Source organism: Barbus barbus, assembly GCF_936440315.1.
Source record: "Barbus barbus genome assembly, chromosome: 41".
Taxonomy (NCBI): Eukaryota; Metazoa; Chordata; class Actinopteri; order Cypriniformes; family Cyprinidae; genus Barbus; species Barbus barbus.
In genome coordinates this window covers 24,938,320-24,965,259 of record NC_136719.1, presented here as the reverse complement: position 1 = coordinate 24,965,259, position 26,940 = coordinate 24,938,320, and the positions used below count along the sequence as shown (strand labels likewise).

General features: G+C 36.0%; 1 protein-coding gene across 1 annotated transcript in view; it reads left to right on the top strand.

Annotated features, from left to right (window-relative positions):
- The first annotated feature begins 23,908 nt into the window (after positions 1 to 23,908).
- Positions 23,909 to 26,940, top strand: part of LOC306860439 (beta-catenin-like protein 1) — a 52,479-nt gene continuing 49,447 nt past the window's right edge. Inside the window, exons 1-4 of the mRNA XM_079402158.1 lie at positions 23,909 to 24,056; positions 25,156 to 25,332; positions 26,522 to 26,628; positions 26,713 to 26,852. Of these exons, the coding sequence (XP_079258284.1) occupies positions 24,027 to 24,056; positions 25,156 to 25,332; positions 26,522 to 26,628; positions 26,713 to 26,852 (454 nt within the window). The 5' untranslated portion in view covers positions 23,909 to 24,026. The remainder of the gene's footprint in view (positions 24,057 to 25,155; positions 25,333 to 26,521; positions 26,629 to 26,712; positions 26,853 to 26,940) is intronic.

Here is a 26,940-nt window from a genome sequence, read left to right as displayed (position 1 = left end):
ATTATTATTATATTGCATTATAATATTATATTATATATATACTGTATATATACAGGCCAAAAATATTGGCATCCTTGGTAAATATGATCAAAGAAGGCTGTGAAAATGAATCTGCATTGTTAAACCTTTTGATATTTTATTAAAAATATTCACAAAAATCTAACCTTTCATTGGATAATAAGAATTTAAAATGGGGGGAAATATCATTATCAAATAAATGTTTTTCTCTAATATACATTGGCCACAATTAACGGCACCATTTTATTCAATACTTTTTGAAACCTCCATTTGCCAGTTTAACAGCTCTAAATTTTCTCCTATAATGCCTGATGAGGTTAGAGAACACCTGACAAGAGATCAGAGACCATTCCTTCATCCAGAATCACTCCAGACCCTTTAGATTCACAGCTCCATGTGTCACATATCAAGGCAGAGACAACACGAAGGTAATATAACACTGAGGTTTATTGTCAGGAAGGGAGATGCAGATCGTGAGGAGCAACTGCAGGTGAGTAGCAAGCACAATGAACAGTCCAATATGTCTTAGCTCAATACTGAAAGGTGATGTCCTTGCAGGTTTGCAAGAGATCAGGGACTTGGAACGGAGGAGTGCAATGTAGGAGAATCGTCAGAGGTTCGTCGGAGGATCTAGGGGTAAGTAAGCACAGGAAAGGAGTCTGGCAGAGTTCAGGGTAGTGAACGGTAGACCGGACGAGGAGGGAGTGTTGAGAGTAAGCAGATATCGTGACCTGGGGATTCGGGAGGCCATGGCAGAGCAGGGAGTTCAGGCGGCCATGGGGGAGCAGGGAGTTCAGGCAGCCATGGCGGAGCAGGGAGTTCGGGCGGCCATGGTGGGTCCGCCTCCGAGGCCCCAGCCCCCGCCCTGGCCTCTACAGCTGGAGCCCTACTACCCCCCCAAAAAAATTCCTTGGGGAAAGACACTTTGGGGCGCCCTGGAAACGTGGATACTTGGGGGCGCTGTCGTGGAGCGGGCACTGCCGTGGAGCGGGCTCTGGCTTGGAGGGAGCCGCGACCGGCAGGCTTGCCACATGAACCGCCGGTGGGCTTGCCGCACGAACTGGTGGCGGGCTTTGGCGGCGGCGGGCTCGGGAGAGCCACGGACGGCAGTGGGCTTGGGAGAGCCGCGGACGGCGGCGGGTTTGCGTTCCCCGTGGACGGCGGGCTTGAGAGAGCCGCGGACGGCTTTTCTGGGCTGAGGATAGAGATGGATCTGGGAGCGGGGCTCTGGAGATAGGGGGCAGATTTCAGCGATGACCGGACAGATGTTAATGACGGGCCCAGTACTTTCGCTCCCAGGTCAGCGCTGTTGGAGGCCCACTTATGGGCTCATGGGAACACAAGGGAATATGGGTGGCCGTAGCCATTGGCCAGGTATGTGGAGGGTCCTGGCGAGGGGTGAATTGGAGAGGACCTGCAGTTCTCAGGAGGGGCTGGATGAGTATGGCTCTTACATTCTTCTCCTTCCCAATCAGAACCATTTAAATAGAGAACCAAATTAATCATCTTGATCAAGATCGTAGCGGATCGCGGTTTCAACCAGCCCCAGCTGAGAACAGATACCGAGTGCGGCATCATGCCAGCTCACCCGGTTGGAGAGCTCGAGAAATTCCCCCACATACCTCTCCAAAGGCCGACCACCCTGTCGCAGGCAACACAGCCTATCCTCAGCCTCAAACATCTTGTGTAGGTCCAGTCTTCTATCACATATCAAGGCAGAGACAACAGGCAGGTAATATAACACTAAGGTTTATTGACAGGAAGGGAGATGCAGATCATGAGGAGCAACGGCAGGTAAGTAGCAAGCACAATAAACAGTCCAATGGGTCTTAGCTGAATACTGAGAGGTGATGTCCTTGCAGGTTTGTGAGAGATCAGGGACCTCTAATGGAGGAGTGCAATGTAGGAGAATCGTCAGAGGTTCGTCGGAGGATCTAGGGGTAAGTAAGCACAGGAAAGGAGTCTGGCAGAGTTCAGGGTAGTGAACGGTAGCCCGGATGAGGAGGATATCGATATTGAACAGATATCGACGGGCTTGATGAGGTGCAGCAGGTGCGGGGAATCAGAAGGCAGGGGATAAATAATGAGGAGATCGTGAACAGGTGAGTGTCGTGACTGGGCTGGTGACAGATACTCCCTGACCCCATGTTCGTGCTTCTTCTCTTCAGTTCACCTCACTCATTTTATATAGGGTTCAGGTGAGAGGACTGGAATGGCCATAGCAGAAGCTTGGTTTTGTGCTCAGTGACCAATTTTTGTATTGTTTATGAGGTTTGTGTTTGGATTATTGTCCGGTTGGAAGATCCAAACATGGCCCATTATAAGATTTCTAACAGAGTCAGTCACTTATTGATTTTTTATCTGTTGGTATTTGATAGAATCCATGATGCCAGGTGTCTAAACAAGATGTCCAAGACCTCCAGCAGAAATATAGGCCCACAACATGAAAAATACAGCAGTATATTTCTTTAAAGCCTTTCGCACCGCAGGAACCTTTTCATAGTACCCAAACTAATTGTGGAACTACCCACTTTTTGGCGTGTTCGCACTACGGGAGCTAGGAATGGTTTTAGTTCCAGGAACTCCGTCTGGAGGAGCTAAATTATCTCCTACTTCAGAGTAGGGTCTAAAACAGTTCTAGGAACTATCCGTGACGTAAGTGTACGCTGATTGGCTAAACGCATATGAAAACGCCCTCACCCGCCATGATTTAAAACACTGTGTAAACATATATTGTGTAAACATTGTATCATATTGAGAGCATTTATAAATGGTATTTACCTGAAGACTTCGTCTACGGCGTTTTGTGCTTCTATCAGCCGTAATGATATGTAGCACTGCAAGTTGTCGTTGGAGATTCTTAGTCCTCCTTTCCGCTTTTTCAATCGCTTGACGTATACATCAAAATTCCATGTCCATTATTGTGAAACCGGCGAGACACAACAAAAACACAGCTCTGATCACAGCATCCTCCATCCTCCTGTTGTTAACGTTGTTCTCCTTTGTTTACGTTGTTGAACGCTGCATACAAATGACGTCTCTGTCGACCGGCTTACGTCACTTCCTAGTACCCACTGTCAGTGCGAATGCAACCCTTTAAATGGTACTGGGAAATAGTTCGTGCAAAATCGTCCCAGTACTTTAGTACTGTACTTTTAGTTCTGGAACTAAAGCAGGGTCCTGTTTATCCCTGTGTTCACCAAACCCATCTTGAGTGTTTGCTGCTAAAAAGCTCATTTTTTTAGTTTCATCTGACCATAGAAGCCAGTCCCATTTGAAGTTCCAGTTGTGTCTGATAACTGAATATGCTGGAGTTTGTTTTTGGATGAGCTAGGAGAATTTTTCTTGAAACCCTCCCAAACAACATGTGGTGATGTAGGTGCTGTTTGACAATTTTTTTAAAAGGTTTTCTGACCCCGAGACTCAACTATTTTCTGCAATTCTCCAGCTGTGGTCCTTGGAGAGTCTTTAGCCACTCAAACTCTCCTTCTCACCGTGCATTATGACGATATAGACACACGTCCTCTTCCAGGCAGTTTCGTAACATTTTCTGTTGATTGGAAATTCTTAATTATTACCCTGATGATGGAAATGGGAATTTTCACTGCTCTAGCTCTTTTCTTAAAGCCACTTCACTAATTTGTGAAGCTCAATTATCATTTGCTGCACATCAGAAATATATTCTTTGGTTTTTCTGGTTGTGATGGATGATTAAGGGAATTTGGGCTTTGTTTTCCCTCCTATTTATATTTCTGTGAAACAGGAAGCCATGGCTGGATAATTTCATCTTCATAATCACCCGGGAGTGCTCAAAATTGTGAATATGAATGGGAATATACTTCAGAGATATTTTACTCATAAGAATTTCTAGGGGTGCCAATAATTGTGTCCAACGTGTATTATTGTCACGTAACATGGTGTATCAAACACGCACAATGTAGAAAATACAGGTAAACAGTTTTTAATGATCCACACAGAGGGTAAAATACAGAAGACAGGCAGGAGACACACGTAATCCACAATAGACATCAACATCAGACAAAGGCAAACCGAACAGACTCAAACTAAAACAGGGTTGCTAACGAGGGGCAGACAGGTGAGGATGATAAACAAGACACAGATGAACTAATCAAATCAAACACGGGGAAAAACTGGGTCACACTGAGCACATGGGGGAAGAAAACACAACAAAATGTCCATGGGTGTGACATATATATACTATTGATTATTATATTTCTGAAGTGAGATCAAATGACAGTATGAATGTGTGTGTGTGTGTGTGTGTGTATAAAATACAGTTTTTATATATAGTTTACATGATTATAAAATATATATATATATATATATATATATACATGTAGTTTAAACAATTAGTTCGCAATAGTTTATGTATATATTAATATATTAAATATATAAAAACTGTGTTTTTTAATAAACAAAAAGCATTTTTGTATTATTGTAATAACGTATACACACACACACACATTTAAAATTAGTAAAATATATAGATACATTTAAAATTATTAATATATATATATTCAATGTTTTAATGTTTTGTTTTATAATATTCAATATTTGATCTTTAAAAAAATTCACATTATATAAAACAAATAATATATATTTTAATAATATATCAATAATATATTAAAATATATTATTAAAATATATAATTATATCTATATATATATATATATATATATATATATATATATATATATATATATATATATATATATATATATAATAAAATTTTCAGTTATTTATATGATTGAAATTTGTATATATTAGTAAAGAATTAACAATGAATATTGAATCTAGGATATATGAAAGTTTCACTTTTTGAAATAAGTTACAATAAAAAAGAACTATTTCTCGATTTTTTGAGATGCACCTGTATATTGATTATTATAGTGCTCAGTTAAGATCAAATAACAGTATGAATGTATCAGTTACATCTGGCAAATCAAAACGCTTAATGATGAAGAATAAAGTACTGGACAGATATCACACCTGAAAATAAGAGCTCAGTCAAGTTTTCTAATGAAAAGATGAGTGCATTATATGCATGCAGCCTGCGGTCAGTGCATCTAAATCCAGCAAAAATATACTGCAATTAAAGAGCCGGAACACTGGGAATCAATGTGAAACGCTCTTAAGGTTTGGGAAGAGGTGAAACAAATTCATCAAATAATGTTTGGTAAGTGGTTTCGTTCCACGGGCGGCAATTTATCATCGTTACTGAGCGAATCAGGAGGGAAGGGAATCAAGGTAATTGGGGTGGAACACTGACAAGACTGCCTTTAAAAACACCTCGAACCCACAGACTGTGTTATTCCCTCCTGACAGCAGGAATCTTTGCTCCTGTGCTGGATTTACTTTACTCCAGAATAAATTCAATCTGCTTTTCAAGTAAATGTTTTGTTGTGCAGGGAAAAGCTTCAAAAAGTCAACCTGTTACTCCAATTACAGGTGTGTGTAAAATCATAAACGACATCAGATTAACCCTCTGGTTGTGTTCGGGTCAAATTGCCCTGAAATTTTTTTTCTTTTTCCTGAAAATACTAGTTAACGTTATCGCATTGGACTCAAACTTACTGACTTTGCGCACATAGGGTACAAGTACTTCTCATAAATTTTTTTAGAATTTTCGTAATTTTTTGTGGGTTTTATTTCACCTAGTCACACTCGTTGTGTTCCCGGTCAAAAATGACCGGACTCCAAACAACTGCTTATAAATCTGTCATTATGCTATATTATCACTAAATATTGGATTCAATCTTTTTGTCAACTTGTTTTCTTTCATTTAGGACTGGTTTTGTGTTTCTATTTGCTTCTGATTAATCGTAAGCCTTATTTATCCGAAAGTAGGCACCTAATTTTTTGAGTGAAAAAAGCATTTTATATGAATAATTTTCATAATATGAAATGAAAAATTATGAAAATTTGCACTGTTTCTCACACTAGTGTGCTTTAATGTTTAATCAGGAAGTTTGCTTTTAAATGCTTTTATTTTGTACAAAATTGCAAAAAGTCACACTCGTGGTGTTCCCGGTCAAAAATGACCGGACTCCAAACAACTGCTTATAAATCTGTCAATATGCTATATTATCACCAAATATTGGATTCAATCTTTTTGTCAACTTGTTTTCTTTCATTTAGGACTGGTTTTGTGTTTCTATTTGCATCCGATTAATCGTAGGCCTCATTTATCTGAAAGTAGGCACCTCATTTTTTGAGTGAAAAAAGCATTTTTTATGAATAATTTTCACAATATGAGAGAAAAAATTATGAAAATTTGCACTGTTTCTCACACTAGTGTACTTTAATGTTTAATCAAGAAGTTTGCTTTTAAATGCTTTTATTTTGTACAAAATTGCACAAAGTAACACTTGTCAAAAATTGCCGGCCATTGAAAGTGAATGGGGAAGAATGAAAGAAACAACTAGTGTTCAGGAGCATGTTGTGCTTGCAAACAAAGACCTTGGACCTTTGCATGTGTGGATGCATTTATACTCAAGCTATCACACACACGCACGCGCACACACACACACACACCCATCCATCCATGCATACAAACTATTTTATTACACCTATTTCATCCTACCCTGAACTGCATGCAATATCCTTTTATGAATAAAAAAGGATCTCTCTCTCTCTCTCACACACACACACACACACACACACACACATGCTCAGACTGCCTTGTCTTTAGCCTGCATTGACCTCAAAAATAATCTTTTCTTTCACCACATATTCTAGACTACGGAGCCCCTTAGAGCTCATGGTGGTGGAAAGATTTCGGGGTGGGTGAAAAATATTTGGGGTGGGAGGAAAAAATATTTTTCAAATCTTTTGCGTTCTCTCGCAAAGATGTTTGCGTTCTCTCGCAAAGATGTTTGCGTTCTCGCAAAGATGTTTGCGTTCTCTCGCAAAACTTTGTGTTCTCTCGCAAAGATGTTTGCGTTCTCTCGCAAAGATGTTTGCGTTCTCTCGCAAAGATGTTTGCGTTCTCTCGCAAAACTTTGTGTTCTCTCGCAAAGATGTTTGCGTTCTCTCGCAAAGATGTTTGCGTTCTCTCGCAAAGATGTTTGCGTTCTCTCGCAAAACTTTGTGTTCTCTCGCAAAGATGTTTGCGTTCTCTCGCAAAGATGTTTGCGTTCTCTCGCAAAACTTTGTGTTCTCTCGCAAAGATGTTTGCGTTCTCTCGCAAAGATGTTTGCGTTCTCTCGCAAAACTTTGTGTTCTCTCGCAAAGATGTTTGCGTTCTCTCGCAAAGATGTTTGCGTTCTCTCGCAAAACTTTGTGTTCTCTCGCAAAGATGTTTGCGTTCTCTCGCAAAGATGTTTGCGTTCTCTCGCAAAACTTTGTGTTCTCTCGCAAAGATGTTTGCGTTCTCTCGCAAAGATGTTTGCGTTCTCTCGCAAAAGTGTTTGCGTTCTCTCGCAAAAATGTTTGTGTTCTCTCGCAAAACTTTGTGTTCTCTCGCAAAGATGTTTGTGTTCTCTCGCAAAGATGTTTGCGTTCTCTCGCAAAAATGTTTGCGTTCTCTCGCAAAGATGTTTGTGTTCTCTCGCAAAGATGTTTGCGTTCTCTCGCAAAGATGTTTGTGTTCTCTCGCAAAGATGTTTGCGTTCTCTCGCAAAAATGTTTGCGTTCTCTCGCAAAACTTTGTGTTCTCTCGCAAAGATGTTTGCGTTCTCTCGCAAAGATGTTTGCTTTCTCTCGCAAAGATGTTTGCTTTCTCTTGCAAATATGTACGCAAAGTTTTGCGAGGGAACGCAAACATCTTTGCGAGAGAATGCAAAGTTTTGCGAGGGAACGCAAAAGATTTGAAAAATATTTTTTCCTCCCACCCCGAAATCTTTCCACCACCATGAGCTCTAAGCGGCTCCGTACTAGACAAAACATTATGACAATATGTTTAGAGGCGTTCGTGTTCTCTCAGAGTAAACAAAAGTTTACAATTAAATGCTAGGGCATACAAATGCCTCACAGTGCCTTGCTTGTCATTTACACGAGGAAGAGACAACTGAAGAAGAATTTTACAGTGACGATGCATTGCAAGATATATTGGAAGATAAAAAATATCACTGGACAAGCTGAAAACCTTGCAACAACTGAAAAGAAGCAATCTTCTGATTTTGAGGACCCAGCTGAAGTTGATGTAACGTTCTGGTCGAAGGATGAAAAAAAAAAGATTATTTTGAAGTCAATGCAGGCCAAAGACAAGGCAGTTTGAGCATTTGTGTGCATTGTGTGTGTCTGTGTGAGAGAGAGAGTTATAATATGAGATTCATAAAAGCATATTGCATACAGTTCAGGGTAGGATGAAATAGGTGTAATACAATAGTTTGTATGCATAGATGTGTGTGTGTGTGTGTGTGTGTGTGATAGCGTGAGTATACATGCACGCACTGGTCCAAGGCATTTATGTTTGCAAGCACAACATGCTCCTGAACACTAGTTGTTTCTTTCATTCTTCCCCATTCACTTTCAATGGCTGGCCCTTTTTGACAAGTGTTACTTTGTGCAATTTTGTACAAAATAAAAGCATTTAAAAGCAAACTTCCTGATTAAACATTAAAGCACACTAGTGTGAGAAACAGTGCAAATTTTCATAATTTTTTCTCCCATATTGTGAAAATTATTCATAAAAAATTATTTTTTCACTCAAAAAATGAGGTACCTACTCTCGGATAAATGAGGCCTACGATTAAACCGAAGCAAATAGAAACACAAAACCAGTCCTAAATGAAAGAAAACAAGTTGACAAAAAGATTGAATCCAATATTTGGTGATAATATAGCATAATGACAGATTTATAAGCAGTTGTTTGGAGTCCGGTCATTTTTGACCTGGAACACCACGAGTGTGACTTTTTGCAATTTTGTACAAAATAAAAGCATTTAAAAGCAAACTTCCTGATTAAACATTAAAGCACACTAGTGTGAGAAACAGTGCAAATTTTCATAATTTTTTCTCTCATATTGTGAAAATTATTCATAAAAAATAATTTTCTCACTCAAAAAATGAGGTACCTACTTTCAGATAAATGAGGCCTACGATTAATCGGATGCAAATAGAAACACAAAACCAGTCCTAAATGAAAGAAAACAAGTTGACAAAAAGATTGAATCCAATATTTGGTGATAATATAGCATAATGACAGATTTATAAGCAGTTGTTTGGAGTCCGGTCATTTTTGACCGGGAACACCACGAGTGTGACTTTTTGCAATTTTGTACAAAATAAAAGCATTTAAAAGCAAACTTCCTGATTAAACATTAAAGTACACTAGTGTGAGAAACAGTGCAAAATTTTATAATTTTTTGTTTAATATTGTGAAAATTATTCATAAAAAATGCTTTTTTCACTCAAAAAATTAGGTACCTACTCTCGGATAAATGAGGCCTACGATTAAACCGAAGCAAATAGAAACACAAAACCAGTCCTAAATGAAAGAAAACAAGTTGACAAAAAGATTGAATCCAATATTTGGTGATAATATAGCATAATGACAGATTTATAAGCAATTGTTTGGAGTCCGGTCATTTTTGACCGGTAACACAAAAGGCGTGACCGGAGTCCGAACACAACCAGAGGGTTATTAATATCTCAGATGTTTCTCAATGAGATTTAATAAAGAACAAATCAAAACTTTTGCTTCTCAGATGTTTCACTTGTAAATTGTTTCTATTTTGAATTGTTCTTGTTACTTGTGCAATAGATAAATAAGTTATTTGCTACAAAAAACCTTTAGATTAATTCACAGATGATAGCATAGCATATTTATTAAGTCCGGATCTGAATCAAACGATTTGCGTTCACACCATTTATCTATCTATCTATCTATCTATCTATCTATCTATCTATCTATCTATCTATCTATCTATCTATCTATCTATCTATCTATCTATCTATCTATCTATCTGTATGTGTGTGTGTGTGTGAATGTATATATTTTAGTTTATTTATTTATTTATTTTTAACATTTTATCTGTGAACAACTGACACAAAGTCATCAGATTATGAGACACGGGTCTTGTATTCAATATTTCAGATGCTTATCAGTAGATATTAGATGTTGGAAATGGGACCTCTCATGTATATGTGAGTTGGATTCAGGGGACGGCTTATCACTCATCTTTAATAAAGCTACCAAGTTTGAAGGTCCTCTCTGGAAGCGTTTTAACCTTCCTCTGAGCTCCTGCTGTTGACTGCCTCATGTTGTGTTTGTCTCTGTCCTTTAGGGGCCGCTGTGAAAACAGCATGCTGGGATACTACAGACACACAGCAGCTCCATCAGCTCAAAGAGCCTGATCTGGAATCAGATGGACTTCAGACAACTGTTCACAGATCAGTGAGTGTATCCCTTCATTGACATGATAAACAGATGAAGACTGCATGCATATTTACACACTTACACGCTCCTGAAAGTGTTGAGTATTACGACAGTACAACAGCAGTGTATATAGACCGATTCAAGTGATTCAAGTATCGAGTGATACATTTGAAGCGGGTGCATAGACAGAAGAAAATGTAAACATGAGCCAGATGTTTTCTGCTACATCAGTGGGCATTCTACAGCATGCAAAGATTAACAGAATATTACAAATTTTGTGAAAAAAGCGCATTTATTTATATAATTGTAGAATTCTTTGATATGGAATATTTGAACAAGTTAAATGATCTATTTAGAACTTTTACGTTTACATTAAATTCTTATTTTGTGAGAAAAAAAAGGATGTGATGGAAAGTTTTTATATATATTTTTGAGGTCAGCATCATCAGATTAGGTCATATTATGCCTTTTTTGCAAATCAACAGTTTTTTTTTTTTTTAAGATGCAGGGCTGTGTAATATAACTATTTACATTTGCAGCCTTTGATTTGATAATTGCCAGTGTTATTTTAGTATCACTGACATACTATTATTATTTTTATTAATATTTTTAATCAGTGTTTATTGTTATATTTTCCATTTTCATTTTAGTTAAAGTTTTAAAGATTTTGTGTTTTGTCTATTTTAATATATTTTTCATATATATTTCTATAGTTTTTATACATTTTATTTAGTCATTTTAGTGCAAGTTAAGCTAAATAAATAAGCTAAAATAATAAATTTTGCCTTGAAATCTAGCTGAAATTAATTTTTTTAAATTTCTTTTTTTGTTTTGTTTCAATTAAAACAATTATGTTTTAGTTTCAGCTTTAGTTAACTAATATAACCCTGATGATTGCAGCAAGCTACATCTTAATTGCTGTTTTATTTCCATTAACTGTGCAGCCCTATTTATCTATTGTAATTTTGAACTACATTGGACTTTGCTGATTATGACCAAATGCCCAGGGGTTCACAAACCTCCGTTTAGGGTTACCTACTCTTACTAGGTAGCGTTTTTTTTTTTTAGCCAAGAATTTGCTTATGCATTGCAAAGTTAATTAATTGAGTGCAATTAAATTGTGAAATTATGTAAAAAATAAAATAAAAATAATTGCATTATGATTAACAAAAATTAACAAGCAGCAAAAATAATTTTTTGAATGTAGACGAGCTTAAAGCTGGCAGACCAGCACTAAAAATGCCATAAACTCTTTTTGATTTCACAGGGTTTGTAAAGTGATTTACGAGCGATTATCGAGGCTTCGTGATGGTGTTAGACAGATAATCTTGGTTCAGTCTCTGCTACCGAAAGAAAGAGCAAAACAACAAATCGTTGTTTATCGCCAGAATCCACTCAGTGACCGTGGCAACCTTATTCCCGCCAAACAGCTGACCTGATGTAGAGGTCAAATGGTTCACTGCATTACATCAGCACGCAATTTTCAATCTTCTCCATGACTGACGGATTCCAACGTGCCGAAACGGAACAAGGAACTCGTTTTGATACCTGTTCTGGAGATTTGTTTTCCACGGTAATGAAAAAAAAAGCTCAGATAATGGAATAGCTTAATATATATTGATTTTATAATGTTGTGGAAAGGTTGTTTGCTAATAATAAGAACCGAATTGGTTTCTTTCTCGCCGTCTGGCCTCCGCCAGGCAATCAGAAATAGCCATGTGGATCTGTGGAGAAATTTAGCCTTCTGGCGCACACGCACAATTTATCTCGGAGCAAATGGAAAAGCACTGAGAGAGAAAATAATTTCATCATGCCGTCCTCAGTGTTCCGAGACCAGGAATTCTGCGAATTCATCAGGGGTGAAATATTATCACAGTTTAACAGCGGCGCATGAGATGATTCACTGTACAACCCAACACGCTTAAACAACAGATGGACCTGAAACACAGAGACAGAGGATATAAATAGACATGAAGTTTGTGTTTAAGATGTGAGTTTTTGAAACAGATGCTTTTTGCAGTTTTTAAAGTTTGTAACTTAAGTAGCAATATTTTATTCCATCTTGTGACTTTCAGTCAATTATAAGAAAGGGGCGGAGTTTAAGAGTACTAAATGGGGCAGGGATTTATGTTAAGTTGACACAACAATGATTCTTCTAAAAACTTTTCACTTTTGAAAAGATTCGCATACAGACAAATCCATCAGAAATGACTAAAAATGCTGTAGTTTGCATGCCAGGCCAAGACATTCATGCTATAGTTTTCAAAAACGTGTACAAACGTGAACAATTGCATTTTCAACGCATGAATACTTTTCTGTTTTTAGTTGAAAATGGTGCTCCCTAAATGACTGGAGAAATTTTGCATATGTCACCATGAAAGAAGTTTCACTAGAAGAATGACTTATGATTTTTTACTCAAATTACAAGGTCAAAATTAAAAACAATAAATAAATAAATAAACATGGATGGATTGCTCACAATAAAATGCATAAACATATAACATAATAACATGCATTAAAAAAAGGATCATATCCATGTAAAATCATGTTGATAATTTTATATTTGTTATTTATATTTAGTGCATTGTGGCATCGCACACTAAATTAATACATTTTAATATATGAAACAAGACATTTTCTAAGTAGAAAGACTTTGTTTCTTCTTTAAAACAGATTTGGAAAAATGTAGCCATTATATCACTTGCTCACGTATGGATCTTATGCAGTGAATGGGTGCCGTCAGAATGAGAGTCCAAACAGCTGATAAAAACATCACAAGTAATCCACACCACTCCAGTCCATCAGTTAATGTCTTGAGAAGCCAAAAGCTGCATGTTTGTAAGAAACAAATCCACCATTAAGATGTTTTTAGCCTCAAACCTCAAATCGATCAAACACTTTGAAGCGAAAACAGACCAAAACAGTTTTTGTTTCTTAAAAACATGCAGCATTTCTCTTCACCAGACATTAACTGATGGACTGGAGTGGTGTGGATTACTTGTGGATTATTATGATGTATTTATCAGCTGTTTGGACTCTCATTCTGACGGCACCCATTCACTGCAGAGCATCCATTGCTCAGCAAGTGATGCAATGCTACATTTCTCCAAATCTGATGAAGAAACAAACTCATCTACATCTTGGATGGCCTGATGGTCTTTGTTTCATGTTCAGTTTTGTCATGCAATCAAACGTTTATCCCCACAGATATGTAACTTGTGTTTGTGCAGCACACCTGCTGTAATTAAGAGCAACACGCGCCCGCCGACGAACACCTATGATTTAATGTGTCAGCTCAAACGGGCCTCCGCGGCCCTTAACAACTTCAAACCAGACTTCACACACTGCTCTCATTTACATATTAATGACATTTTCATGCTACGTTTCACTTTACGCAGTGTCACTAACCGCGGAGAGACAGTGGAAGAGAATAGAAGAAAAGGCCGACGCATAATAACAAGCTGTAAAACGGTGAAGGTAGCTGTGAACAAAATCATAATTGCACGCTGGTGAATTACGTGGCCCCCCGAGCGCCTGTTGAGCTGTGAATGTACTGCAGATGTAGACCAGCAATAAAAACAATAACAGAAGAATAGTGCGAACAGTCGCAGATAAACGCGAGTGGTGACTAGCATGTGGTTTAAATATGAATGAGGGGCTGTTGGCGCATTTCTGATAACAGTAATCCACAAAACACAGTGTTTCCTGCTGTGTGATAAAGAAACTAATTCAAGGGAGGAAAAAGTGCTGAATATAAAGCAGAAAACAAATAACTCTACAAGTAGACTAGTATACTTTACTTGCATAAGTGTTAAAGCTTTCCTTGGTTTACTATGGTAATTTTTTTATAAGGATATACTTTTCTTTATTGTACAGTAGACATTTAGGTTCTTCCTTTGTCAAAGATAATTTATTAAAATTAGATGAATGAGCCATACGTGCTATTATTGGCGACACTTTAATTGAGTACTAAAGTATGTAAAATTTCCCAATTAACGGGTTGATAAACGGGTTGTTTATCAATGTAGTATATTTTAGTAGTATAACCCGTATTCCGGAAATGTTAGGACGTTTTTTAAATTTGAATAAAATGAAAACTAAAAGAATTTCAAATCACATGAGCCAATATTTTATTCACAATAGAGCATAAATAACAAATTTTATGCACAAAATGAGCTAATTTCAAATTTGATGCCTGCTACAGGTCTCAAAATAATTGGGATGGGGATATGTTTACCATGGTTTAGCATCTCCTCTTCTTTTCAAAACAGTTTGAAGACGTCTGGACATTGAGGTTATGAGTTTCTGGAGTTTTGGTGTTGGAATTTGGTCCCATTCTTGCCTGATATAGGTTTCCAGCTGCTGAAGAGTTAGTGGTCGTCTTTGAAGTATTTTTCATTTAATGATGCCTCAAATGTTCTCTATAGGTGAAAGATCTGGATTTCACAAATTCAGCACCCGGACTCTTCTACTATGAAGCCATGCTGTTGTAATAGCTGCAGTATGAGGTTTTGCATTGTCCTGCTGAAATACACACGGCCTTCCCTGAAATAGACGTCATCTGGAGGGGAGCATATGTTGCTCTAAAACCTTTATATATCTTTCAGCATGAAAATATGCCTTCCAAAACATGCAAGCTGCCCATACCGCATGCACTTATGCACCCCCATACCCTCAGAGATGCAGGCTTTGAACAGAATGCTGATGACACGCTGGAAGGTCTCCCTCTTCTTTAGCCCGGAGGACCTAGCGTCCGTGATTTCCAACAAGAATGTCAAATTTGGACACGTCTGACCATAGAACACTTTTCCACTTTGAAACAGTCTATTTTAAATGAGCCTTGGCCCACAGGACACAAGGGCGCTTCTGGACCATGTTCACAAATGGCTTCCTTTTTGCATGATAGAGCTTTAGTTGGCATCTGCAGATGGCACGGCAGATTGTGTTTACCGACAGTGGTTTCTGGAAGTATTCCTGGGCCCATTTAGTAATTTCAATGACAGAATCGTGCCGATGAGTGATGCAGTGTCGTCTGAGGGCCTGAAGACCACGGCATCCAATAAAGGTCTTCGGCCTTGTCTCTTATACACAGAGATTTCTCCAGTTTCTCTAAATCTTTTGATGATGTTATGCACTGTAGATGATGAGGTTTGCAAAGCCTTTGCAATTTGACGTTGAGGATCGTTGTTTTTAAAGTATCTTTTTTACGCACTCTTTCACAGATTCGTGTTTTTCATCTAATATTTATATTAAACAAAAGTATAAATAATAGATGAAAATGATATATTATTACCATACTTATCTTACATATAATTGTAAGCTTTCAGGGGTTTATATGGTAATTAGTTTTTTTTAAACTAATTATACAGCATAAGTGTTCAGAACCTCTTTTTGTCATAGATAACTTATTAAAAATGAATATAATAATAAATTAATAGATAATTATAGCTCTAAAATCTGACTGAATAAGACGTGTGCCATTTGTGGCTGCACAAATTAATAATGAATTTGTTAATTAATAATATTTTAATAAAATAACATATTTGTTAATAATTGAATTTATTATTTTAATCATATTTCATTTGAATAATATTTAATATCATTCCATTAATAATATTTATTGCACTTTAATTGAATTCTAAATTATGTAGCAAGTTGCAAAGTTGCTTGGCAAGCGTAAGCAGCCTACAGTTATGCTAATTAACTGATATAACCAATTGCTTTTTGAAAATTTCTATAAATTAGCATAAATTGCATTTATTTACAATATAAAGTCGACTATATCATAATTGATATGCCAATTTTTTAAGACCTCTAAATGAACAAATTAAGCAAAACTTTGTTAAAAACTGATTGCTTAGACTTTTAATTGTACAAACGTCCAGCTTCAGCTGCTTCACGTGTCTATTTGCTTTCAGCGTCAGAATAACTGTAGTAATATCTCCAGATGAACACTTACTGGACTGAAGCAGCTCAGCTTTACTTGATTCTCCATCAATAATTTTTTTGAAAAATCAGTGCATCTCAAATCTGATCATCAGGATCTTTTGAATGTTTGTTTCCAGAAGCTTTACTTTCACTGTTCCTCAGCGGAGGAATGATCTTCACAAGCCTCCAAATTTATTTCCTCTGATTTACATCACAAGCATAAGAATTTCATCACTTTTGGACCATATAAATATCAGCATCTGCACCAAATTGCATATTTGGGCCTCTGAATAAAGTTGAGCAGGTTTTTCCTCAATATTCTCACTATATCAGACTATATGAGTCATAAAAGCCTGATCGATCAAATATGATACTCAACAAAAAACACATATGCAAACTTTTCTTTTAGATATTTTGTAAAAAAGTTCAATAAACATATTCATTTTCTGAAACAAACCTCTGCCTTTTTGCTTGATTTTCTAAGTAACAACTTTGAAAGGCAAGAAGAGCAAAACTTAGTGAAAACTTTGTTTGAGTTCATGCAGGTCACAGCAGACGTTAATCAGACTCTCGCTCTCTCTCTTGGCCGCATGCTGATTTACCTGATCTGCCAATCTCTCAACCTATTTATCATTACTTCACTGAGGAGAGACGCCATAATATCACAGGTCAATTCACTCTAATTATGGTGTGGCGATTTAATCTGCCTTTAAACAGCCAGATGGACACTTTAGAAAAATTTCATTAACCTCCCAATTTTCAATCTCTTCTCTTTATTAGACAGGGCATCCTGCTACTGCTGGCACGCTGATGAACAAAAGTGATTTAGATCAGACAGACAGAAGGAAAACAAGAGAGAAAGGCCAGCGTTTCATGCAGACGCCATTTTAAGGCCTCAGACGCAAAAGCTTTTCCAAAAGGAGAGAGCAGAATAATGAAGATACCTTAAAAAAATTCACAGAATGCAATCCCACAATGCAGTGCAACAATGCATTGTTTTAAATCTTGCAATTTTTGTTGTCAGGCTCCAAGGGTCATGCAGGTAATCAGGTAATTTGTAATTCGTGTAATTTAAAGCGATTTGCTAGTGATTTCTTCTTGATTGGCACATCAGTCCTATTGTCAATTGAAGTCACGTGACGGGTCAGAAGAGCGACAACGGTAACGATCAAGTTCAGAAAAGTGAGTGATTTTGCATTTGTCTGTCAAACCTGATAAGCACGGCCTGACTCTTCCTCATCGCGCTGCTGCGCTTGTCGGATTTTTAATTGAATTTCCAGTGGAAGTCTTATCAGACGTTCCTATACCTGATTACCTGCGTGACCCTTGGAGCCTGACAGCTAAAATCTGATCGCTTTGAAAGCTAAACAACAATGATAACGATTCTGGAGTTTTTATGTTCCTATACAGTAGGCTATGTATGAATTTGTATTATACAGTTACGTATTTATAAATTAAAAAAATATCATGCAATGTTTAAGAGCTCAGTAGCATGAACTATTATCTACTTTACAAATGCTATATAAAAATAAACATAATTTGGTGCATAAAACTCATAAAAATATGAGTATTTGCATACATTACATTTATTACAGAGGTGCTGCAGTGAGGCTGATGCAGGGTTATTATAGTTAACTATTTCATTACTTAAAATAAAATAAACATTAACTGAAATAAAATAAACAATTAAAAGCCCTTATTTTATTTCAGCTGGCTGCCAAGGCAACATACTAAAAGTACTAAAATAAGTAAAACTGAATAAAATAAAAAATAATACATGAAATTAATAAAAACAATATAGACATATTATATATAGACATAGCCTGAAAATTAAAGTGAAAATATAAAAATACAATCTTAGTTCAAAATATGAACAAAACTTTAATAGCCTATCAATGATAATGGGTACATTTTCTTGTTAACTTCTTGTGAAGTGATTATATCATCGCCTATTCCTAACCAGTGTTATTTTAGGATTAATTATGTACTATTTTAGTATTTATTAATATTTGGATTATTTTTATATTTTCAGCTTTTTTATTATTATTATTTTATCATTTAAATTTTTATTGCATTTTTAGTAATATTAGTACTTCAAAATAAACCTATTTTATTTTAGTTAGTTGCCAAGGTTCTTAATCTTATTAAGTTTTAGTCTTTTTTTTTTTGTCATTTTTTAAATTTCTATATAGCTTCAATTTATTATTATTTCAGTTTTAGTTTTAGCAATTTTAGTACTTTGAATTAAGCTTATTTTATTTCAGTTAAATGCCAAGGCAAAATTTCATATTATGTTTTAAGTTGACGTTTTTCCATCTAATATTTCTAGTGCCCTTGCGGTGACCTCAGGACCGAGCAGCACTACAGTAGTACAGATTACGGGGCGGGTTTGAACCGGTCTGTGGGGTTTGTGTTTTCCTGCTGTGTGGAGGCTAATTGGCTCCGCCCCCTGAGCAGATGTTAACACCGCACGCCCTCTGACCTCTCACACCTGTTTCAATTAGACGCTGTCACCTCGTACCGGCGCCCGCCGAGCTGAGACTGACACACACACACACACACACACACACACACACAGACAGTGATGTAGTTCAGAAGCGCTCAGCCATATGCTCTTCTAATGACTCGAGATGCCAATCAATGTTAGGAAAGAGTTACACACACAAAACAAGTGATGAATTGAAGAGGTTTAACAACAAAATACTAATTCGCAAAAGCAAAGTATCTTCAAGTGTGTGTGTAAGTGTGTGTTAAGTACTTCTTTTAAAATATATAAAAACTATATATATATATATATATGCATACATACACATATACAGTAGATCAGTATTTCTTAGATTATTTCTTAGATTATAATATACAATATATATATGCATACATACTTACACGTACATATTTATATTATATATATTTATATTATTTTATATACAATTTTTAAAGAAATATTTGAAACCACACAAACTTTATATTTAAGTTAATATTAACTATTACTTCATATTAAAAAGAAACATTACAAAAAATTAACATGGATCTTATATAAATAAAATATATAAATAGTGATAATCAAATTTTATTTTTAATAACTAATTAATGTATAAACATATACATTTAAAAAGAAATGTCTTTTTTTTTTTAGATCCATTCCACATATGCAGTGCTAAAAAAAGACCCATTAACCTCATTTTGGCTCACATGAAACGTAATATTGCATCTACCCAGAGTGCAGCCCATTATAAGAATGTGATTGACAGCACCTCTCTCTGTGAGTCTGAGGTGTTTGCGTCTCATATTCAGTATTACAGTGTAAACTCTCTGAGTGTCTCTGCAGAGAGCTTCTACTTGTTTTCTCTTATCTGCGCCGCTTCACCAGAAACATCTGCACGTCTGCCGGCTTCACCACGTGTTTGCACGCTTTAATTTAACACATAGTTAGACGTGTACTCATTACTTGTTGAACTAAAACGAGAGCACAAAAACTGCCCTTGTAGGCCGAGATATTAGCATATGGTGATTTGCAAGCTGCTAAACAATGTTATTTTTGCTCGTCTGTATTTCACAAACATCAAATATTGTCAAGGAAGCAGCATGCAAGATTTTTTAAGATAAGATTTCCAGGGTCAAACCTGCCACAGATTCACAGAAGTGTTGCTATAGTAACCATTCATTTAGACGGGCTAAAACAGGAGCTGACATGCAAATATGGCTGTCTGACTCCCTCGCTTCTCCTTTATCATTCCTCTTCTGCATCCCTCTTTGGTAGATGTAGGTTGAAAGTGCTGTTTGACAGCCGTGTGTGATGTATAGTTCTCTGGCCTAATTTTTCACTGCGCATGTATTCATTATGCATGATATAATTATGCATGATATAATTCACTGATTTTTAAATATAGATGGTTTTTATACCCTAAAATAAAGGCATAATGGATTTCAGTCACATTATATCACACAATTTCTACACAGTGTCAGTGTTTTTAGGAAGCAAAACAATCATACAATGTAAAAAAAATATATTTTCAAAGTTGAAATTAAAATAATTTTTGAAAAATGTTTTATAAGAAAATTCAAATTCAGTCTATTGCAAAATTTCATGTTTAATTCACTGTTACTTGCCATTTTTTGTAAATAATGGTGAAATCCAGTAGCAATTTCTGAGTGAAAATGTTTCAAAATAAATCCTACGTCAGTTTTTAATTGAGATTTATGAACATTTCCCACCTTCTTTCTAACCTCTTCATTAAACAGGCCTCTGTACCTTTAAGACTTGACCTCTTGGGGTCAAATATGTTAATGAGCTCACGGTTGTGATTTCGTAATCAATGATTTCTGAATGAGTCATTTTTGCCTTTTTTAGTTTCATTAAATGCTCTTGTTCTTTAAAAGTTTGGCATTCGCATCATTACCAAAGCTGTTATCCGTTACTGCGGAAACAATAACACAAATCTGCATATTAGACTATTAACTTCACCACGCACCACAGAAAATGAACGTCATGTGGTTGCAGAGGCAAATTAAATGCGTATGTACTGCTCATATTTGCATAATCATGTGCGGACATACATATTCATGTCGCACATTTGACTTGAAACTTGTCAAGAAGGTTTACAGCTCATATTTCACCCCAAATCAAATAAAAGAAATATGAAATTATTTGTTTCAGGAGGTAGGGGTTTGCATGGGGTTTCAGAGGGGGCCGGGGTGGTTTGAGTTCAGGGCTCTCACAGCCTGGGGGAAAAAGCTGTTGAGCAGTCTGGTGGAGCGGGCTCTGATGCTCCGGTACCGTCTTCCTGACTGTGGGAGGGACGGGTGGAGTCCTTCACGATGCTGTTGGTTTTGTTGGAGCATCGTGTAAGGAAAATGTCCAGGATGGAGGGGAGAGGGGCACCGATGATCTTAGCAGCTGTGTTCACTGTCCGCTGGAGGGTCTTGCGGTCAGCAGCACTGCAGTTCCCGTACCAGACAGTGATGCAGCTGGTCAGCACACTCTCAATGGTGCCTCTGTAGAATGTGGTGAGGATGGGTGGAGGGAGACTTGCTCTTTTCAGCCGGCGGAGAAAGTGTAGGCGCTGTTGTGCCTTTTTGGAGAGTGGCATGGTGTTGGTGGTCCAGGTGAGATCCTCTGTGATGTGCACCCCCAGGAATTTAGTGCTGCTGACTCTCTCCACAGTCGAGCTGTCGATGGTCAGCGGGGGGTGGTCAACGGAGTTTCTCCTGAAGTCCATCACAACCTCCTTTGTCTTCTCCACATTGAGGGACAGATTGTTAGTGCTACACCATTCTAAAATGGGATTTTAAGAGGATAATTTTAGTTATTAGGTTATTTTACTCTCATCACTATCACAACTATTACAGGTTTTATATAATCTATAACAGGTAATATAATTAATTAGTTTGTTTATATTTTCTGTTTTCATTTTAATTGTAGTTAAAGATTTAGTCATTTTGTTGTATTTTTTGTAATTTTTTTGTCAGCTTTCATTAATTTATATATAAAATATATTACGGTTGTTTTAATTATTAGGTTATTTTAGTATCACTGAGATATTATTAAAGTTTTTTTTTATAAATCTGAATTAGTTTTTATTTTTAGATTTTGGTTTTAATTTAAATTTAATTAAAGTTTGTAGCGCACTTTTTCTTATTTCCTTTTTTAATATGTCTAGTTTTAATTTATATATAAAATATATTAGGATTATTTAACAGGTTTATTTCAGATATTAGGTAATTTTAGCATAACTTAGATACTATTATAGTTTTTATTAATATTTTAATATTTTCTGTTTTTATTAGTTAAGGTTTTAGTAATTTTGTCAGTTTTCTTAGTTTTTAAATTAGATTTATAGTGTTCATTATGTTTTTGTTTTATTTTTAGTTATTTTAATACATCAAGATAAATTAAATAAAAAACAAATGTTGCCAAGGTAACTGACTGAAATAATTGTTTTAATTATTTTATTTCAGGTAAAGTTTATTTTATTTCAACTAACTAACTAACTAAATAGTTTTAGTAAACTATAAATTAACTGAATAACTCTGAAAAATAATGAGGTAATGTGAAGATGTTTAAAGCATTTATTGTTTCATACTAAATGCAGTGTGTGCTAGTATTCCTATCTTGAGAATAAAGCTGAAGGGAAATGTGTCTGAGTTGCTGTGTAATCTCTGACTGTGTGAATAATTAAAGCTGTCTGCTTACCTGCTTATTCTGTAGAGAAACAGATAAAAACCTGCAGCAAAGTTTGCTTAAGCCAAACAACACAAGACAGAACGACAGAAATACAGCTGTAGATTTGTGCAAGTGTGATAGTGGGTTACAAAAAAACTCTATAGATATCCAAAAGACTTTTTGGCCGCTGCCTATCAAGACTCTTTAAACACAGTCGACATGAAATTAAAACAGACTTTATTGACCTTCTCATTAATACGTGTTTCCGGTCTCAATGTAAACAATTCTGAAGTTATTTCATTGTGAAACACATTACTTTCATAATACAATCCATTCGGTCTGTGTTGTCTATGTAGTGTACAGTTTAGTGTGTACTGTGTAGTGTACAGTTTAGTGTGTACTGTGTAGTGTACAGTTTAGTGTGTACTGTACAGTTTAGTGTGTACTGCGTAGTGTACAGTTTAGTGTGTACTGTGTAGTGTACAGTTTAGTGTGTACTGTGTAGTGTACAGTTTAGTGTGTACTGTACTGCGTAGTGTCCAGTTTAGTGTGTACTGTGTAGTGTACAGTTTAGTGTGTACTGTACAGTTTAGTGTGTACTGCGTAGTGTACAGTTTAGTGTGTACTGTGTAGTGTACAGTTTAGTGTGTACTGTGTAGTGTACAGTTTAGTGTGTACTGTGTAGTGTACAGTTTAGTGTGTACTGTGTAGTGTAGTGTGTACTGTGTAGTGTACAGTTTAGTGTGTACTGTGTAGTGTAGTGTGTACTGTGTAGTGTACAGTTTAGTGTGTACTGTGTAGTGTAGTGTGTACTGTGTAGTGTACAGTTTAGTGTGTACTGTGTAGTGTAGTGCGTACTGTGTAGTGTACAGTTTAGTGTGTACTGTGTAGTGTAGTGTGTACTGTGTAGTGTACAGTTTAGTGTGTACTGTGTAGTGTAGTGTGCACTGTGTAGTGTAAGATAAGATAAGATAAACTTTATTATCCCGAAGGAAATTTGGGTTGGACACATACAATGCAATATCTGCTGTTTTACACAAATAACATACTACGTACATTTAATACCTACAGCAACCCCTCTCTGCCCTCCCCATGATATATAGTGAACCACTAAACTGCACCCTACCTATTGTGCTGCACACCTATAATCATCATGTTTTTATATATTTGCACACACCAGATAAATAAAAAAAATAAAAAATAAAAAAAATACTTATAATTGTTGACCTCTAGCTAACTTATCATTTAATGGACAGTGGGACAAAGGAGTTCTTAAAACGATTAAGCCTACACTTAGGAACTCTGAAGCGCCTTCCTGAGGGAAGAAGTTGGTACTCAGAGTGAAGGACATGAGTGGGATCTGAAATAATTTTTTGAGCCAGTATAAAAACTGTGTGTGTGTGTAGTGTGTACTGTGTAGTGTACAGTGCGTCTCCGCAGCTGCAGGTGTCGCTGTTGAGTGACGTCACTCGTACGTCGCGCGAAGAACTGAAACCAAGTTTTGTTGATCAGCGTGTTCATACACTTTTATACAAAAATCTGAATTTTTAAGGTTTAAGCCACACAGAAATCGTCATGGATGTTGGGGAGCTGCTGAATTATCAGGTAAGTTAATGCCAGGTTTAATGTATCTCCTTGGCTTTATATGGATGAATTTGTCATTATGTTGATCTAAGTTATTCTGCTGCTTGTAACGTTATTATCATCTCAAATCAACCGCTTTTTGAATCGTTACAAATGATGTAGTTGTGTTTAAGGTTGTTGTAAAAAGGTAAAAGCGCTGATTAATGTTTTACTGAATTAGCACAGACGCTAATTCAGTAAAGTACAGTAAATTGAGTTTTTTTTCTATTTAAATACACTTTACTTGTTTCATTCACTAATCATTGCATTGAAATGCTAATTAAAAGCTTATTTTATCTGGCTTTTATTGAGTTGTCAGATTCAGTCGTAGTTCCCGAGCAGTAAAAGTACTGTAGTGGCACAGAGATTATTAGCTAATCCCAGAGGACCATGTCCAAACACTATGCTAATGCTATGCACTTTTTATTAGATTAGATTTACATTACATTTTTGTAAATTTGCAACTGAACAAGTACAAGATTTCCTCGATTAAGATTTTTCTTGAAACCGATTGTAGGATAAAATATGATTTTAGTTGTATTCATTACATTCACATTTATTAAATCATCAATTATCACCTTAAACATAAAATATAACATCAGTCTGATTCATTTTTTATACATTTTTCAATGACTTTTAACAAAAGTACTATCCTTTAGCCTGATTTCTTTTTTTTTTTTTTACACAAAATATTTTTTTTTCAAATCTTCTATTTAATAATATATATATTTTTTTCTCAATCTGGTGCCAATGATTAAAACAACAATAATAATATAATAATAGTTGTTGTTTTTATTATTACTGATTTGACTGATGAAATTATAGCCTAAATGTTTCTTGAACTAACATGCCTAAATTAAGATGTTATTTCCATAATATTAGGATTTTTATTTAATAAGTATGATGACATTTGTAATTTCGTTCAGAAATCAATAAATAGGTCTTGATATTATCTACATAGATTTGCATTGAGTTGTGAGTGTTGTTGTCTTTGGTGCAGATGTGTGCGATCACTCTTGTATAAATCTGAGACTAGTCTCTAATGGTCAAACCGTCATGTGAAATGATCTTCTCTTTTCAGCCTGACCGAGGTGCCAAGAGACCCAGAGATGAAGACAGCCACGGGGAGTCCAGAAGCAAGCAGAAGACGGCGGGCCGGGTGCTGGTGAGATCAGAGCCGGACAGCGAGGAGCAGACCGGAGGAGACGGGGAGAAGATCCTGGAGAGACTGATGGATCAGGATGGAGAAGATCCAGAGGTGAGATCACTCACATAAGTCATATGGGGTTATTTTACCTGCAACAAGGAGGTTAAAACCTCTCCGTGGTTAATTATAAACACAAATGTGCTCTCTGAATATGTGTGGTGGATTATAATTGATTCCAGTGTAATTTTATTTGATAAACAGTTTATTTAATAATCTATAGTAATATAAGTATTTCATGGTTTTCACAATGCACAGTGTTTAAACATATCGTCATATCAATATCAAAGTCCTCATTTAATAATTAAATTAAAAGAATTGATGAGGAAAAAAGATTGTGATGGACGGTTATATAATCTACTGTTTAACCAAATCTTGTGTAATATAACTTGTGTTTGTTTGTTTGCTCGTTTTCATTGTATTTTGCCATGAAAATAGCCTAAGATGCTGACATGGCATTAAATAATAATATACTAAGACAGTTTTTATGTTTTATGACCTATAACCAATAATTGTTTTGTTTAATTTTAAATAATTTAATAGATTAATGTTTAATATTTAATTAAAAGAGTCTTTTGGCAATAATTATAATTATGACCAGAAACAAATTTGCTAATATTTTAAATATTTGCTGTTCAACCTGTTTTTAAACACAAAATACAGTTTTTCATATAACCAATAAGTATAAATAATAATAATAATAATAATAATATATTATGGCCAGTAACCAGTTTGATTGCTAATATTGTAAATCATTTAATGTTTACTGTTTAACCTGATTTTAAACACGCAATACAGTTTTTCATATTTAATTTATGTAATTCTAAAGAATTAATTAGATTTTTAAGTAATTTATTCTGGTGTCAATAATAAAAAATATTTATTATTTAAATACCATTAAGCTGTTTTTAACTAATTATGTTTTATTTATTTTTTTATATAGATGTGCTGTTATTGCCAGTTTTAAAAATCCACACTGGTTTGCATATACGTATATATATTTTTAAATAGCATTCGCACTGGATTCTAATCTTGAATTTTTCATGCTTCAAATAAAATTAGCCATCAAATCATTTTACTGTACTGTAGAAAAGGTGCATAACTGTTGATAGTTATGCACCTTTAGGTGTATAAAATAGTGTTTGAACTTGAAAAAAGCAGGTCTCACGTAATTTAGAGGGACACTGGTCTCTAAAGATGAGAATCATAACCTTTGACCTCCTGACCTGCTGTGTGTTATCAGGGTGAACTTGTGGATGAGAGCACAGTGAAGAAAATGATCCTGACCTTTGAGAAGAGATCCTACAAAAACCAGGAGCTGAGGATCAAATTTCCCGACAACCCCGAGAAGTGAGTTATGTTTCTAAATCTCACTGTTATATAGGAAATGAGATGCAAACAGTGAGATGTGACCTCACTTCCTGTGGTCGGCAGGTTCATGGAGGCGGAGCTTGATCTGAATGACATCATCCAGGAGATGCACGTCATCGCCACGATTCCAGAGCTGTATCATCTGCTGGTGGAGCTGAACGCCGTTCACTCTCTGCTCGGCCTCCTCAGCCACGACAACACTGATATCCTTAACATCACATGACCTCCACAAATCTCCAGAGATCATGTGTTAGACTCAGGCTGATGATACACGGGGCAACTTTAGGCAAT